At 38.9% G+C, this 17807-nt stretch overlaps 2 protein-coding genes across 5 annotated transcripts in view; one reads left to right on the top strand and one right to left on the bottom strand.

Annotated features, from left to right (window-relative positions):
* The first annotated feature begins 772 nt into the window (after positions 1–772).
* mat1a (methionine adenosyltransferase 1A) lies at positions 773–7422 on the top strand. Of its 3 annotated transcripts, XM_058385481.1 has the most exons (9): positions 775–1052; positions 2539–2616; positions 2800–2922; positions 3009–3121; positions 3202–3345; positions 3983–4201; positions 4296–4478; positions 4644–4777; positions 5440–7422. In XM_058385481.1, exons 1-9 carry the CDS (start codon positions 977–979, stop codon positions 5540–5542), a joined length of 1173 nt encoding a protein of 390 aa, XP_058241464.1. In that variant the 5' UTR covers positions 775–976; the 3' UTR covers positions 5543–7422. The 3 variants fall into 3 exon arrangements, with proteins under 3 accessions (XP_058241466.1, XP_058241465.1, XP_058241464.1); XM_058385483.1 differs by lacking the exon at positions 3202–3345 and having other exon boundaries at positions 773–1052; XM_058385482.1 differs by lacking the exon at positions 5440–7422 and having other exon boundaries at positions 774–1052; positions 4644–4781.
* Positions 7067–17807, bottom strand: part of zgc:154058 (Transmembrane protein 150A-like) — a 23352-nt gene continuing 12611 nt past the window's right edge. For both annotated transcript variants that reach the window (XM_058385498.1, XM_058385506.1), the window contains 3 exons: positions 16484–16611; positions 11147–11324; positions 7067–10154 (listed from right to left, as the gene is read on the bottom strand). In XM_058385498.1, the coding sequence (XP_058241481.1) occupies positions 9910–10154; positions 11147–11324; positions 16484–16611 (551 nt within the window). In that variant the 3' untranslated portion in view covers positions 7067–9909. The remainder of the gene's footprint in view (positions 10155–11146; positions 11325–16483; positions 16612–17807) is intronic.

Genomic DNA, 17807 nt, shown 5'->3' with positions numbered 1-17807 from the left:
CATAGCTGCTCATGGAGACAGTGTGACCTGGATGAAATTCCACATAAATGGCAGGCGACTTGACCAGGTATGGAGGTCATACTGAACAGCAGCAATTTTATGTGCTAGTTATATACTACGTTTTAGCATATTTTACTAACACTGGCCGTTAATTATAAATATTACATGGCATTGTTAATAGTTACACATACATAGTTAATAGTTAATGACTAGAAATCACAAATGCCCTGTTAAGAGCTTTAAAAAAAACCCTTTTGTTTAGAGCACAGGTCACGCCTGCATTCTGTCAAGAGTTTCAAAATCTCATATTAAAGGTAAATGTTACTGTGCAAGTTATCAGATACCATGTGTGTGCAAACATCAAACATGTATAACCTCTCCTTTAATAAAATATGGTAATATTTGCTTTGTAGAGGCTTTATTATAATAAATAATAATAAAAATTATTATTATTATTATTATTATTATTATTATTATTATTATTATTATTATTATTATTATTATTATTATTATTATTATATTTTTCATTCTAATCAACTCCTTTTATAACAAAGCAGTGCTAATTTGAGATACTCATAGGAATGTGATTACAGGGTTAGGAGTCCAACCATATACCAATATCCAACTACCCTTCTTTCTACATTCTAGACAACAAAGGGTTAACAGAGTGCCATTAAACTCTGAATCCCCTCCCTCCAACAACTCCCCCTGGAACATTCAACCTCACTGATTCACATAAGGCATATGTGTGTGTGTGTGTGTGTGTGTGTGTATATGTGTGTGTGTGTTCTCCTGGCCATAAATAGGAGCATGCTTGCTTAGAGACCTGTTGATATTTAGTGATCTGACTGTAGGATCTGAGATCCTAAAAACTGGAGGATATAAAGAATACATTACAGCTGCACTTGTGGAAAAAACCTTTAAAAGACTCTTTTAGATTTTGCATTTCTGAAATTTTCAGAGTTAAACTACAAACATGGATACAAGGAATGACTACACAGATGATAGTTCTTTCATGTTCACGTCAGAGTCAGTGGGAGAAGGCCATCCAGGTGAGGCTTTAATTTCAAAAAACATCTATACTCTTTATTCCTTATCTACTTGTGCAGTGATAATGTTTTTTTTCTACACTGTTCTGTAATATCCAGCTGTAAATTTGGTGATTTCCTAAGCTGTGTAGCCCAACACGTGCAAACACTCCAACAGCTACTTGCTGACACAGCATGATACATGCTTCAGCAAGTGCTCATTGAGAGGATTGGGCAGTGTTGGCTAATCTACCTCACATGAGAGAAGAAAATGCAAATAAAATACAGATTAGATTGTATATGGTGCTGTAATGTACACTTGTAACTTTGAACACTGACCATGTATGACACTGTGCTTAAAATAAAATTTGTGGGAAAGGGTCGAGCACGTGGTTAGTGTCGAAAGTCGGCTCACTCGATCATGACTTGGTATTTCATTCAGTGAGTACTACGGCATTGCTTACAAACACCCTGCTTTTACCAGCCAGCGCTTTTATTGTCCTTTGAGAGGAGTATCTTCCAGTACTACTAAACTACTAAAATATTTCACTTTGTACCCACAATACACTGAATCTTCAAATTTGTAAAATTCACTTGAAATATTGACCATACACAGTACGACATGTAGTGAAATGCTTTGTGTCTGTCTGCATAGAAAACATAGAATCAATAAGAATAAGAATAAAACATGTACATCAGGTATCTGTGAATTTGATAACATGCTTCTAAGAAATGACCTTGGCACTGACAATGTTAATTTTTTACTAAGAAAACATATTTCTGTAGTCTTGTGTGGGAAATAGCCAGACCTACGATTTATTATCAGTAGAAGGGACTATTCTTGGCTCATATCGCAAAACCAGCAGACTAATGTCAAATGCTAAGTCAGGTGTATAAAAGAGTAAGTGATGCAAATCTCTTATGAAGCTCCTGGCTTAGACAACCTTTGAAATTCAATAAAGTGACGTGGGCTATTGATGTTGGGGGGGCAGAATGTATGCATAATCTTTCTGGTTCAAACTTAAACACGCCGCATAGTCATGACTCCATTGGTTTGTATTGATGTTCAGGCCTCAGGAAGCTTCAGAGACTGTAGTTTCTGATGTAATACACATAAGCTGTTGCCACAGTGCAGAATGGGATGAAGTGCAGCTGAAAGCAGTAAAAGCATGAATGCATTCTCCTGTATTAGTTTGAAAAACCCAGGAAATCTTTAACTGTCTAGAACAAAGGCGTATAAAATACACATAAAAAGGGGAATATCACCCTTCTCTGTTTTATAATAAATAAAAATACTTTCATTAGTAGTATGTTTAGTTTTAGTCTGATTACAGGGTCTTAATAATAGCTGCAAACGTCTGCAAAAAACTTCATTAAAACTTCTTTTCTCCTACATATACCTGCCCTTTAGTTCCTTTGTTAAATACAATTTTATGTTTTATTGATTCAAAGTGAATACTGACTGCAGTTTAAAAATAGGTTTTATTTATTGTGTTCCTGCTTTCTGCAGACAAGATTTGTGACCAGATCAGTGATGCTGTCCTTGATGCACATTTGAAGCAGGACCCTGATGCCAAAGTAGCCTGTGGTGAGTACCTAAGTAATAAACTCTCATCTACTGCCGTATACACATTACTACTCTCTCTTTCAGCTCTAGTCACTAATGATCTCTGTAACTGAATCCTCTAATAATGGTCTTCATTCAGATTTTGCTCTATGTTGTTGTTTATCATGATATATTTTGATTGATGTTGTTTATCTTCCATATTAGAGACCGTCTGTAAGACTGGCATGGTGCTTCTGTGTGGTGAGATCACATCTAATGCCAGTGTGGACTACCAGAAAGTTGTGAGGGACACCATCAAATACATAGGCTATGATGACTCTGAGAAAGGTAAGAATTACCAGACAAGTGGCGTTTCAGGCATTTGGAAAAGTGTATTTAAAATGTTTATGTGTGTCATTTCTATCTGATCTTAGGTTTTGACTACAAGACCTGCAATGTACTGGTGGCTATTGAGCAGCAGTCTCCTGATATTGCACAGGGTGTACACATCGATCGGCACGAAGAGGACATCGGAGCTGGTGACCAGGTAAAAACTAGAAAGAGAATAACAGTGTGAATTGATTATAACTACATTGGATGATCATCCTCTAAATTCTGCTTTGGCAGGGCTTGATGTTTGGTTATGCCACCGATGAGACAGAGGAGTCCATGCCCCTAACCATTGTCCTTGCCCACAAACTTAATGCCAAGATGGCTGAGCTGCGTCGTGACGGCACTATTCCTTGGCTCCGTCCTGATTCCAAAACACAGGTTTGAATCAAGCCTTTTGGGAGATTTTTCTGCAGTTGTGACTATGTGGACAACATCCTAACAGCTGCTGTGGTCATCTGTTTACCAATACTTGTCTTTCCTAAAGAGCAAGACTTGTTTAGAACTGTGATGAAAATGATCCCTCACTGTTGATAGTTTTGATTTTGCGGTTCATTCAACATTTTTGGTGTTGCCTTTGTAGCAGACTTGCAGGATTTCATTCCAACCAAGCAGAAGCCACACCTGAGACTACTGAAAGCCAAGCTCAACTGATTAAACAGGTCGAAGCAGGTGTGTCTACGGCCTGAATGGAATGAAAACCTGTACAAATACCAGCCCTTTGTGGATAAGAATGGAAACCCCTGCTTAAGAGATAATCAGCAACCCAAGCCGGACTCCTCTATGCAAGACAAAACCTTTTTGCTCACAGTTTTTAGCCACAAGTGCATTCCCTCCAAGTGGCTATTTTACTGCCACTGTAGATTCTTACTTAGAGCACAGCCGCGCAAGGATATATATTGCTTACAGCCATTTTAAGTTGAAGAACTTTAAGAATATTTTGCAATAATCCATAATACACTGGAAGCACTCTCTTTATGAATCAATATTCCTAAAACATGCTTCTCCATACCCCCAGGTGACTGTACATTATAAGCAGGAGAACGGAGCCATGATTCCTTTGCGTGTGCACACTGTGGTCATTTCAGTCCAGCATGATGATTATATCTCACTGGAGGAGCAAAAAAGGATTTTGAAGGAGAAGGTCATCAAGGCTGTAGTGCCTGCAAAGTATCTTGATGACAAGACCATATACCATCTACAGCCTAGTGGCCGCTTTGTCATTGGAGGACCTCAGGTGAGTTCTTTATGCTTTATGCTTTAGGATTTTTTCTTTATGCTTACATTCGCACAGGATTTAATGCATTAATGCCAATTTGTTTGAATCTCAGGGAGATGCTGGACTCACTGGAAGGAAGATCATTGTTGATACGTATGGTGGATGGGGGGCCCATGGTGGTGGAGCCTTCTCTGGAAAAGACTACACTAAGGTGGACCGATCTGCAGCTTATGCTGCCCGCTGGGTGGCCAAGTCTCTGGTCAAAGCTAAACTTTGCAAGAGAGTTCTGGTACAGGTGAGGTAACACATTATCTGTGCAAAGGTTCTCCCTGAAACACAAATACTTCACACATCAGTAGTAGAGGGCAGAGTGCACAAAACTTGTGTTAAGGATGAAAATAAATACTAAATTTAGAAAGAATTCATTGCTAGAAAACAATGATTGTTCTTTTTTTTCCAGGTGTCTTATGCTATTGGAGTAACCCAACCACTGTCTGTCTCACTCTTTACCTATGGTTCATCTGAGAAAACAGAGAAAGAACTGCTTCACATTGTCAACGAAAACTTTGACCTTCGGCCTGGCGTTATTGTTAGGTAAGCTGTTGTCGGCTATATGGTGCTTTTAGGATGAAATATGTATGTTAAACCTAAGCAGCAGAAAGGACAAATGAAAGAGTAGGAGTTTACAACACGATTTAGAAGACACTCAAAAACATGCTACATTCACATAACATCCCATAATAATACAAATATAGAAAAAATCTGGAAAAATCAACACTCCTTACACATGCTAATGTCACAGATATATATTTATAATCCTATTATACAATTTTACAAGAATATAACTTCACTAATAGATAATATAATGTATTATATAATCAGATAAAACAATTTTTTACATTTGATCAAATGAAGTTTTTTTCTTTCCACAGTTTGTCATAAAAGATAAACAACATAAGAGGCTATAATTCATTCATGGTTTAAAAAACTAAACATCACAATGAAGTGAAGAGTCACCCTTGTGAGTTTGAATCCCAGTCATCCATGACCTACATTCCAATAGAGGGCATATTTGGCTCTGTTATCTGTGTCAGAAGGATGTCATTACTCTCTATCCTAGCAGACATCCCAACATTGTTAGAGCAATGCTAGCTAGGTGTCACTGTCTGTGAACTCATAAACCCAAAAGACGACAGTTTGGAGTCTCTTTCGAGAATGTTAGTCTATAAGCATTAATAAATTTCTTCTGTTGACAGGGACCTGAAGCTGAAAAAGCCAATTTACCAGAAGACTGCCTGCTATGGTCACTTTGGCCGGCCTGAATTTCCTTGGGAGGTTCCCAAGACCCTTGTATTTTAAGATGAGCAAGGCTCAAGACATGCATCCATGAAACAACCATAAAGACCTCTAACAGAATAACTGAGAGCAATCCTGCCCTCTCCCGTCCCTTTCTCTGTCTTTACTCATCTCAACATCTGAATGCCACTATATACATCTGAAAAAGTGAATGAAATTTTTCTGCTGTAGTGTAGGAGTCTTTTTTTAGAAGGAGTCGACAATGCAAAATAGACTATATGGCTAAAATTATTTGGACACCTAAGTATCATACCCAAATCCCATCCTATTCCAGATTTAGTCTCCCCCTTTGCTGTTGTAATAATCTCCACTTTTCTGGGAAAGCTTTCCACTAGATCAAGGGTCTTCAATCTTATCAGCAAAAGGCAGGTGTGGCTGCAGGCTTTCACACTAGCTGTATGGAAAGCACACTTGAACACAGTTGATTGAAGACCAAGTTAAACTGATTAAACATGTGGAATTGGGGGGTGTGGTAGCTTAGTGGGTAAGGTGTTGTAAGCTTGAAACTCAGATCCACCAAGCTGCCCCTGCTAGACCCCTGAGCAAGGCCCTTAACCCTGAATTGCTCAGTTGTATAAAATGAGATGAATTGTAAGTCGCTCTGGATAAAGGTGCCAAATGCCAGAAATGTAATCTGGCTTCTAATTGGTTAGAATAAAAAGCCTACAACCACACCAGCCCTTTGTGGGTAAGCCCGAAGACCTCTGCACTAGATTTTGGATTGTGGTTGTGGGAATGTGCCCATTCAGCCACAAGAGCATTAGTGAGGTCAGGCACTGATGTCAGGTGAGGAGGCCTAGGGCGCAGTCAGCGTTCCAAATCATCACAAAAGTGGTCAGTGGGGTTGAGGTCAGGGCTCTGAGCAGGCCACTTGAGTTGTTCCACTGCAACCTGGGACACTATGGATTCTACAAGGATTCACTTAGTGCACATGCTGGATCAGGTTTGGGGACCCTTAATTCCAATGAATGGAAATTTTAATGCTACAGCATACAGAGGTATCACAAACATTTGGCCAGCACTTTAGGAGAAGGAACATATACTATGATGGTCAGGTGTCCACAAACGTTTTTTGACCTATAGTGTATTTTGTGGATTTTCCATATCTGTACACACTGCAGCATTTTTGCTAAACCCTGTTATTTTGTCATGCAAACTTAACACTGTTGTAAAGACCACTGGCAAGAAATTCCATAACAATAGCTGCCTTTGAAACAAACTCACCACTTGGAAAATTGTGTTGCTCAGGGAATAATTGCAGTGCCAGCTGAACTCTAATTCAGTCAGTCATAAATGTGTGCAATATATCAGCTATAAGCGCAGTCACTTATTGTCTCTTAAGTCTTAAGTACCGCAGCAGCTTCCACTGAATGCTAGATTAGATATACAGTCAAGGTTACTTTTTAGAATCTTCATATTTTAGACATGTTCTTCAAAACCTGTTACAACCGGTCTCAAACACACAAATTAGCTCTGTCATTTTAGCTGAAGTGCACTTGTCTTAGTCGTTATCATCACCACAAAAAGGTCCTGCTGCTTTTCAGTGAAAACTGCAGTTTATTGTCTCACAATCATTATTGTCTTACGCATTACTAGGTGCTGCAATACACAAATGACCAATCAAATAATATTTCTCACTATAACAAATAAAGGTCACAAGGGGTGCAAATATACTTTTTTCAAAAAAGAAAAAAACTATTCTGGGTGTTTTTACTATAATGCAGTTGCAATATAAATGTAATTGCAGTTTGGTATTTTGTCCTGCTGTTTTTATCAGACAAGTTCTGCTGAAATGTGACCTGTCTTTGTCATATGTGATTTTATCTGTGTAAATAATTGTGAATAATTATTATTAATAAACTGAAACAGCTATTTAATCAGAACCTCTGTTATGCACACGTTATTGCTTCATAGCTAGACCATACAAAAATGTCTCTGACAACTTGCTAATGAAGAAAATCTAGGCACTAATGCTTAAATCTAGGCACTAATGCCCCAAATATACACTAGAGTCCAAAAGTCTGAGCACACTGGTGAGAGTACATCTATTTTGCATTCTTTTCTAATTCATTTCGAACTATTTCTACTTTTCTAATTAATTAAAATGATAGACTTATATTAGAATCTTTACGTGAAATATTTACATGATTTTTCCCGTATTAGTATGTCCTTCCTTCGCTTTACTGATTGTGTGCACTCACTTGAGTCGGAGGATCCATGATTGATCAAATCCATCGGTGTGTCGTCCGAACACCTGCTTCAATGAAAGTGATAAAGATCAAATAATAATAACATGGTCAACATCACAAATGTGCTTACATTAAAATAGTGGCCTTGACATCATGCAGAAACTTGAATTTCCATCATCAAAACAGAAACCTTGGTCGGGTAGCTTTCTTAATATTTGCTTTATTTTTGCTCGGTTTAAGGCAAATATACAATACAATAAATCATATCTACGATTTATATATATATATATATATATATATATATATATATATATATATATATATATATGTATATAAATATAAAAAACACACAAAACTTTCAGTCTTTGGTTTAAGGCACAGGATGGTGCCCTTTAATAGCCAGCATATCAGTTATCTTACCCAATATGTTTTCTGCAATGTGTATCACACATGCACTGAGGTTGTATATTTGTACTTGTTGTCTGTGCTAGTGGTGTTTGTATGTATGATCACTCTTTGCTCAGCAAAAAAAGTTCTGTGTCTGGGTTGAAGCAATAGGTCAGAAACTGGATCAAGTTGAATGACGGACAGCCATGTCCTCAAACATGTCTTCGGAGGTTCTGCACATTTAACGCCGTGAACAGGGATACAGTTACATGAAACAGATCATGAAAGAGTAAATATTTTTGCAAACCAGGTGTAATACGTACTTCAAGCGTATGCCAGTTTTACTGTAAAACGTTCACTCAACAGTTAATACTTGATCAAATGTACTTTATTAACAGCAATGACTCCAAGCTGGTGTAACAGATTTTCCTGAGGTTTTAACGCTAAAACAAACACAACAGACTTTAGACTTGCCTTATGTTGATAAAGACATATGATGTAAATTATATACAATCTACAAATGTAGAGACAGGGTATTTCTGTTTAAGGGCACTTAAATCAGCATTCAACATAAAGAGTAAGCGAGTACATCTATCAGAAAAATGGCTTTTTGTGTAACAGACCTGCAGACCTGCTGCAAGACATACTGTCAAAACAGATCACATTTTTGTGACACCTGTGTGTATTTATGATCCTAGCCACAAGATTCAGATTAACCTGACAAGTGAAACCACAATCAACAAATACAAGGTGTGGAAATCAAAGAAAATTACGGCCGACTGAAGAAGCATATGAGATCTGGTGTATCGCGTAAGTGGGATCTGTACTGTTCCTCTTTAACTGGAACCTTTAACTGGAACTGACAGGAAATGTAAGCAGACCTTCATTTAAATCAAATACCAATCACACATCACAGTCCACACTCAATATATTCAATATACTGGCCTCAGGCACAGAGATGAGCAAGAATATAATCAGATTTACAAACCAACAAGTCAAATATACAGCAAATCTAGGAATGCTCTGTATTAGTGTGAAGTGTCATGTTTGCTGTTTCTTTTGACAACATTTATAGAACATAACAAAGTACATTTTCGAAACATTGGACTGTGTCCCTGACAGTATAATCAACAAAACAGAATTAGAGATTATTAATGGTGTCCATTAGACAGCTTTGCTTGGCCCCGTTTTGTAAGGCACAATGGTAACGATAGTCGCCCTGAACAGAATATGCAATGAGCAGAAAGCACCTCTGTGTGAGAATATCAAACATAACTAAAAGCCATAGATATAGGCAATGTTGTTGAATATAAAATGCAAAAATAAACTTTTGTTAATCATTTCTGGTTTTGGCATGAAACAACTGGAATTGGCACAGAATGGACAGAATGGTGCCCAGCCAAGTGTGCAGGTCTGGGTTGTTAACTGCTTTTCGCTGTTACATTTTAACAGACCGCATCCTCTTAACTCCGATGCCATCAACATTCACAAAGCCAACAACACATACCACATCAGTCCATATAACACTGCTTCTTTAAGCATTACAGCCTCATGTTGATGGGCTATAACGAGAGTGACACTGAAGATGGACAATTATTTGGTCTCAAGAATGTGCAAAAATGTGTGCAAAGTCCTTTGGCAAAAATTAGCTCAGATCAAGAATAGAAGTAGGCCTGATGTCCTCTCCTATACTAGTGTTCTCCTCTGCACCCTACTGTACAGGTATGTGTATAAGAAACAGGGAAAGAGAGAGAGTAGCATGGGCAGGCCTGTGCCAACTCTCCCTCTATGAGGTTAAAGCATGGACATGTTCTCCGGCTGGTGCTGACTAGTTCCACTGAGGGACTCCATTTTGTGATCTTGGCTGTTGCTACTTAGAGCTCCTCCTCTGGCCAGGACCATCATGGTGTTGCTGGAGATACTGGCAAACTCAAAGGCAAACGTGCCATAAAACAGCATGATGATGACACAGAAGACCCACTCAAAGATGGCTGAGGCATGCTGCAGGACAAAACTCTCCTGGACGAAAAAAACTCCACCTTGAGAACAACTGAGTTAAGGAATTCTCACAACGACAAGCAATCCCACACCCCTTAAATAATGTATCAATATTATAATCTCTATAGTTATAGTTATTAGGAAAACCTATACACCTGTTCATTTATGCAGTAACCTAATCAATCATGTAGCAGCAGTGAAATGCAAAAATCATACAGATACAAGTCAAAAACTTTGTAACTCAGTTCATTTTCACATCAAATATCAGAATGAAGAAGAATTGTGATCTCTGTGACTCTGATTATGGCACGTATGTTGGTACCAGGAGTATTTTCAGATCAAGTGATCTGGGATTTTCACACATCAGTCTCTAGAGTTTACACAGAATAGTGTGAAAATCAAAAGACATTGAATGAGTGACAGTTCACATGGTCTTCTTCCAGTCGTCAATTGTCCAGTTTCAATGTTCGCTGTAGCCTCAGATGCTTGTTCTTGGAGTGAAAGCTACTCTGCTGTTGTAGCCCATCCATCTCGGAGTTCAAATCTTTGTGCATGTTGACATGCTTTTCCGCTCACCGCGGTTGTAAAGAGTGATTATTTAAGGTTTTATATCCTTTCTGGAAGCTAAAACCAATCAGGCCATTTTCCTCTGACATTTCTTATCAAGGTGTTTCCACCCACAGAACTGTTGCTCACACAATTTTTTCGTTGTTGTTTTACGCACCATTCTGTGTAATCTGTAAAGACTGTTGAATGTGAAAATCCTAAGAGATTAACAGTTTCTGAAATACTCAGACCAGTCCATCTGGTAACATCAATCGTGCCACTGTTAAAATCACAGAGATCTGACATTTCCCCCATTCTGATGTGAAATTAAATGAATTTTCTTCCCAGAAGAATGGAGGCTATTACAGAACTTTTTAATTAGTGTTAAACAGACACACGAGTATGATAGTCACACAACCCTTTGGCAATATAGTGTATTACATTAGTCATATAATTATACAGACATATCCATCACTGAAAAGGATACTGAGCACCAGGGCTACAAAGGCCAGCAGGGTCATGATGAGACGCAGATGGCCCATATTGTACTCACCCTGAGTCTTGGCCAGTTTATAAGTGAGTGCAGACTGTACACTCACAAACAGTACGCTAGTGGGAAAGGCCACACCGGCCCCAACGTAGTGCAACACCTTTGCATTATCTACCTGGAACACAGAAAAGAATATATTTTAGAATATTAGTTTGAAACTAAAGATCCAAAAAATGATCCAGATCATGATAAAGTTGCAGCACAGAAAAAAAAAAATAGATGCATTCATGTAAGCACTGTTACTCTTCTGATCGGTGCATAAATACAATAAAGAGACATTTCATATTCTCCAGTAAGGCATCAGAGTACTTTGAGAGCCTTGTAGCACGTTTCTCATTCTGCCCTGTTATTTGCAGCCTCCTCACTACAGATATAACAGATATCATAAACTAACAAAACAAACAAAAAACCTACCAATACTTTTCAGTTCAAAACAAGCACTCTTGTCCTAAAAACCTGGCACAAATCAGATATCCAATACAATATCTAGAGTATTGTACTTCCCTGATGTGCTTTCGGAATGATCCCACTTCCCACATGGAAATTACGAGCACGTCAACTTCACGTTTTGTTTTGTTTTTTTCCGGACAGAAGTCACTTTTTTTTACTTTTACTTTTGTTTTTTACGCACTATAACACATTATTCAGTTTGCTAGTTTGCTGATGTTAACAAAATTTTGGTGAAATACAAGCTGCAACATACATAGAATGGTTGCTGATTTGCATAAATTAATGGTATTTTACCAAAATGGTAAACGCTAACAAAAGCACTGCATTTAGAAAAAAGGACTAAACCTGTCAGTCAGCACAGAGACTGATCTCTCCTCTGCTGAGATCAGAACTCATCCAATATTAGAAAATCGGGCATCGAAATAGTCTCTGAGTTTCTCAGTCGTAGTTATGGCTTAAGGGCTCATTCATGTGAAACTTCCTAGTGGGAAGCTTGTATCTACAATAATTCCAACAGCACTGGAAAGCAGCATCAGGTACATCCAAAGCTGAATGCATGTACATTATAAATGTACACACACTCTCTCTCTCTATCTCTGTCTCTCTATTATACACACACACACACAAGAGGAAAGATAGTTATTTAGTTAGTATTTTCCACTGAAGTGTGTGCATGTGTGTGTGTGTGTCATGACATCATCAAACACAGTGACACTTCCTCTACACATTCAGCATTCAGCTGTGGTTTATGTGAGGCAGAAGTCTGAACCAGCTGTTTGAACTGAACTTCACAAACAGTTCCCGGATTGCGGCACAAACAGTTTCCCCTAAAAGTATGTTAAAAGCACCCTGTTGCGCAAGAGATAATTACAGTGCGCATGGACCTCTCTGGCAGTTATTTTCAGCACTCAGTGGTATGGAGCTCTGAGGCCTGGGGAAAACAAACTCAGTCAGTATATTTCAAACAAGTCTGCTGACTATAAAAGTGCCCCTATAGAACAGCTGTTGTTACTGTAAACTCTTTTTCAGTGTGGAAATAACCAGCATGTGAAGTGGATGCCTTCAAAAATAGGGATTCATCTAAATTAGGTTAGCAATCTCTGCTTAGATCAGTTCTGAGCCTGAGTGCTTGTTAGCCTCACCAGCAGAGAGCAGCAAAACTCTCCGATTCTACTAATCTTTCTGCCACATAACTTGGCTCACACTAGAGAGAAACTAGAGAGGAACTACTCCTTGAGACATCAAGCAATGTAATTTGTGCTAATTGCATGACTTGGGATTATTTACACATTATTAATTGTCCTCTACTTTCAGGTTCAAGAGCTTAAGTGTGTCTGTGTTCGTTGGATCCCACCCCGAATGTAAAAGACATGACATGACCAAACCTTGCACAAGTTCCTCCCACAAAGGTTGTACTGATCAGAATTGATGCTCTGGCTGATCTCACTGGCCACTAGTTTATCAGCAGTTTTGTTTTTGACATGAAAGGAAGTGAGTCATGAGATAACCGTGTTAATCCCCAACTGTAGGAAGGCGGCTATTATGTGGTACGTTGCTAAAAAAACAATAGACAGTCCCATTCATGACAGACTGAAATGCCATGCTGTAGAACAAGTTAGATTAATTTGCTGGATTTGTTTAAGGTGGATGCTTGAACGTCTGGGGAAATCCTGAAATCCTGTCATAAAGGTATAGGAATCCTGTCATGAAGGTATATACCTTGATATCTATATATATATATATTCCTTTCTTTGTCAGGAATGCAAGGGAAAAGAATGGAAAAATCTGCAGTATGTTCTGAAAAGCTCTAAATGTCACTAATTAAAGGAGAGAATGTGCAACGTGGCGTTGGCGTCCTAACATGCACAGGCAGGTTAGAGTCTGAAGCTCCTCATGCCTTGCACACCTGTACCTACACCCCTCTTTTCCCAGTTCCTTGTTCAGGGATGACTGAGAAATGTCTATTTATAAACTTTTGGTCACAGCAAAAATGCAGCCATAAAAGATTCATTATGTAACCCTCCCTAAGAAATAATGTGTATCGCACGTGTTTGGTGGCTTGAAGGCAGTGAGCTGGCTACACTGACATCCTGCATGGCGAGCATCTCAGTGGAATGTTCTCGAAGTACAGGCAGGCTGGCTGGCTGATGAGGTGCAGATGTAGTGTCCAGAATTCATTTTCCCGCTCTGGCTCGCCTGCCTGTTTTGCTGTTTCTCATCACAAACTCAACAAACACACAGCATCTATGAGTCATTCAAGCACACAGCAAATTCTCCTGTTTCATAACAAAAGATACTAAAAAGAGATCACATCCTTTTACTGTTTGTTCGTTTGTTATCATTGTACACAAAGTTATCATAGTAAGAATATTCACTGAGTTATTAGGACACAATATATTAATCCTTTAAACTGAATCCTGACAAGTGCAGTACAGGACTTTGTTGTAAGGTTTTAAAAGTCAAACAATTTTTCGTCAAAAACCTTGAGAGCCAAAGGCTTCACTGGATTCAGCTTCCCCATTATAAAGGGGCATGAGGGTGGGGGCTTATATGGCAGCAGGAATCTCTACTCAGATTTCAGTTTGTGTTAATAGACCTTGCACTGGAGCACTATATGGCAGGTAGTAGCCATGTGAACAGACGAGAATGAGGAAACTGGTTGTGTACACATACTGCTCCTAAAAGGCTCTGTGTGGAAGCGTTCCCACACAAACACACACACATTCAGACTTAATGGTTTGCAGACTTCATGTATTCCAACCAAACATGGAACTCTTGTGCTTGGCACACAGCGCTGGTTTCCACACATAGAGACATCAATGCAAATACTTGATTTTAATGTCTTGGAGACACGAGACTGCAGTGATCATTCCCTAAATGACATACAACCTTTAAAGCACTTCGAGGAGAGCAACTGCTGAATCTCCAAACATTTAAATAAGACCAAATTAGCACTCGGATAATATCATAAACATGGCAAGGTAAATGAAAGGCTGACTGTATGTGCCAGCGTCCTCCTACAAAAACGGACACACACCCAGACTTTCAATCAGTATACTCTCTCAGATATCCAGCTGATGAATTTGTATAGTTAAGAGGTGGACGGTGATACTACGAGAAGGAGAACTTGCTCTCCCCCTCTGTCTCTATGGCAACTGGCCCATAAAAATGTCTGTCTGGTGCCCTATTGGCCGACCTCCCTGCATTGCTTGCACACTGGGCATTCAGCCAAGTGTCCAAACATTACAGCTGCCTAAAACTCAGTGCCTAAAGAGTCAACACTGATTCATAAATAATGGTAAAAGATGTCAGTTCCACAGAGTAAAACAGTGCCCTTTGTTTAGTGATTCTCTGTGGGTCCAAGAGGTTTACAGAGCCTCTTACAAATCTGTGAACTACAGCTTTGATACAACAACCCGGGAGAAAAAAAAAGAGGAAAAAAACAACAACAACAACCAAGACAGAAAAACATTAAGACAGTGTAGAGCTCCATCTCCCCTGAGCAAGAGAACAATAGCTACAGGGGTACAGGATAAGAAGGTCAACTTAATATTAAGCACCAAACACTTTCTTCCACACACATGCATGTACACACACAAGCCAAAACATAGCAACACAGAGCTAATTCCTCAGCAGTGGATTAAAGCGTAACACATTCAACAGCATAGTTGCATTCATTTAAAGCTATTAGATGCATTTTTTTCATCTTCCAGAGACACAAACATCTGGCCACACTCAGCACCATATGTACAGCACACAATGGGGTCATACTGAGACATTTTGATGGGCAGGTGCTCAAAGTTCAACAGAGGCACATGGATTAAGGTTTTAAAACACCAACTAAAGCATAACCTGCAGCATCATCAAAATTCTAGCAACAAATTAACAGCATGGATTGCAGTAAATGCTTTGCTGTTAAAGGCATGTGCACCATACATACAATTTAGCACCTAACTGAAGACTGATGACCAATTTAGGCAAGATCTAATAATAAATATGTGCATCCATAAATATTCGGACACTGTTGGTGTTGTTATTTTTCTTCCACAGTATATAGGAGTTAAAACTAAATGTGATTATATTCTTTCGGCATTACTTTGAAGGCAAATTACTGAGGTACAGTACAAATTCACTGACCTACAGATTTTATACAAACGTTCACAGAGGTCTATGTTTTAGAACAGAGATGCGATACATCCTAATCATAAGACAAATCAGCAGGGTACAGCTGTGTAACTAGGTGCATGAATGCATAATTGTGATTGCAAAGACTGGTAGAAAGAAGGTAGTGTCTACGGTTCATATTGCTGATGGTGAGCATAAGAGTGCCCTTCATTATTGCAAATGCACAGATATAGGTTACACCTGGTCACCTGATGTCTGGATGACGGCACACAGAATCCTTTTCCTATTCAAACTAGGATAAGGCAGGCTGTGCTTTGTCCTCAAAGTGAAGACAACTCTGTGGCATTAATAGAGCCAATATAATAAAAAAGTATGTCAGAATCTCACAAGTAGCATTTTTAACTTGGGTTGGGTTTTTAAACATTACATACCTGACTCCAGTGTTTGTACATGGTTCATTTGCAGACTACAGTCCACCTTTTTTTAGTCTTACAAAAACACTCCTTTTTTTAAATGAATGCCCTTTGTCTGAGTCGAGTTATAAGCATAAACCTCACATATATAAATTAAGCAGAAATGTTGCTACTATTTATTACATGATATTTGTCATAACAAAAGAAACACACAGGCAATTTTTTCCTGCTCTGTAGAAGAATAAAGAATGTACTTGGTATATATGAAACACCCCACTGCTCTCACCTGGAAGTTGCCCACCATGATGAGTCCTGCAGAGCAGATCCAGCCAGTGGAGAGGCTTGCCGTGTTTAACACACAGTTCTGCCGCTTTTCAATCACATGAGCATAATGCAGCAAAACTATCACCATCACTGAAAGAGAAAAAAATATCACAGACAAAACAAATTAGAGATACTGATAGCTGCTGCTCTCTTATATTATATTACTAGATACTGTTTTAATAATGATTATAGACAATATAGGTTATCACATCCCAACAGCATTTAAATGTCCTTCGGGTACATGCTCTCTGCACTGTCTATATACATTTCTGTTTGGTCTCAGTGGTCTGTGCCAGATTCTGCAGGACAAAAACCTGTGTCTCCTGTTTCCCAAGAAACTATTCATTTTTTCCTGGAAGACCGAGGGTATGAGGTGGTGGGAAGGGAAAAAGGGGCCTATGGCAGGGGTAATAAGGTCGATTGTTATGTGCTTAGAGCTCTTATATGGGCCTGGTAGCTCTGGTCCGTTCTGCTGTATTCTGTTGCATTAAAGAGAAGTAATAGGAGCTGGTCAACTCAGGAAAACCATGGGGATAGAACTGCCCCTCATGTCTTAAAGCCAGTAACAGCCTCATTAATTTCATAGTCCAAAGGAAAAAGATCCAAAATTATCACAGATATAGAACCTTGCATGCAGATGTCTCATATAAATGGTACTCCATGGGAGAAGTACAATAAAAACAAATTCTGAGAATGTGTGTGGGCACCACACTTTTCTGTCAGGACCTAAACAATTTAAGTTAGGCACGTTACAAGCATGGAAAAAGAAACAACATGTCCGGGCAAAGGAAATTAGCCTTTATTCTTTTTAACAAAGCCCAGCTGTAGCTGAAAAAAAGTGCTTGTTTACACCATTAGCTTAGACTGTTGGTTAGAGTGAGATCTCAAGAGCATTGTTATCGACAGATCTAGAAATATACTAAGCTGTGGCTCTGTCCAAAAAAAGAAGACATGTTGTGAATACAGTAACAGGAAACAAAGTGTAAATGTAGCACACGTCACAATTCACAGCGAGCTAAAAATACCCATGGAAGGATCGTATAGCAAAACACGTGTGCCTATCTAACCAACATCAGGGTAACCAGTGCACCACAATTCATTAAAGGTCAATACCTTGAAGAGGCAAGGGTGTGTGCACATTTCCTAAAGCTGAATTCTTATCCTGAGTAAGCCGGAAGTTGAGAGGGGTTGGGGTGAGGTTCTCTTTGACACATGCCGCTGTTGACCATCATTTTCCTGTGTAGCTAAAACCACACCTCAGAGACAAATAACCCTGAGTTTGACTC

This window comes from Hemibagrus wyckioides, linkage group LG03 (assembly GCF_019097595.1).
Source record: "Hemibagrus wyckioides isolate EC202008001 linkage group LG03, SWU_Hwy_1.0, whole genome shotgun sequence".
NCBI classification, from domain to species: domain Eukaryota; kingdom Metazoa; phylum Chordata; class Actinopteri; order Siluriformes; family Bagridae; genus Hemibagrus; species Hemibagrus wyckioides.
Note: the sequence above shows the minus strand (reverse complement) of the source record. Positions and strands in the feature narration are given on the sequence as shown.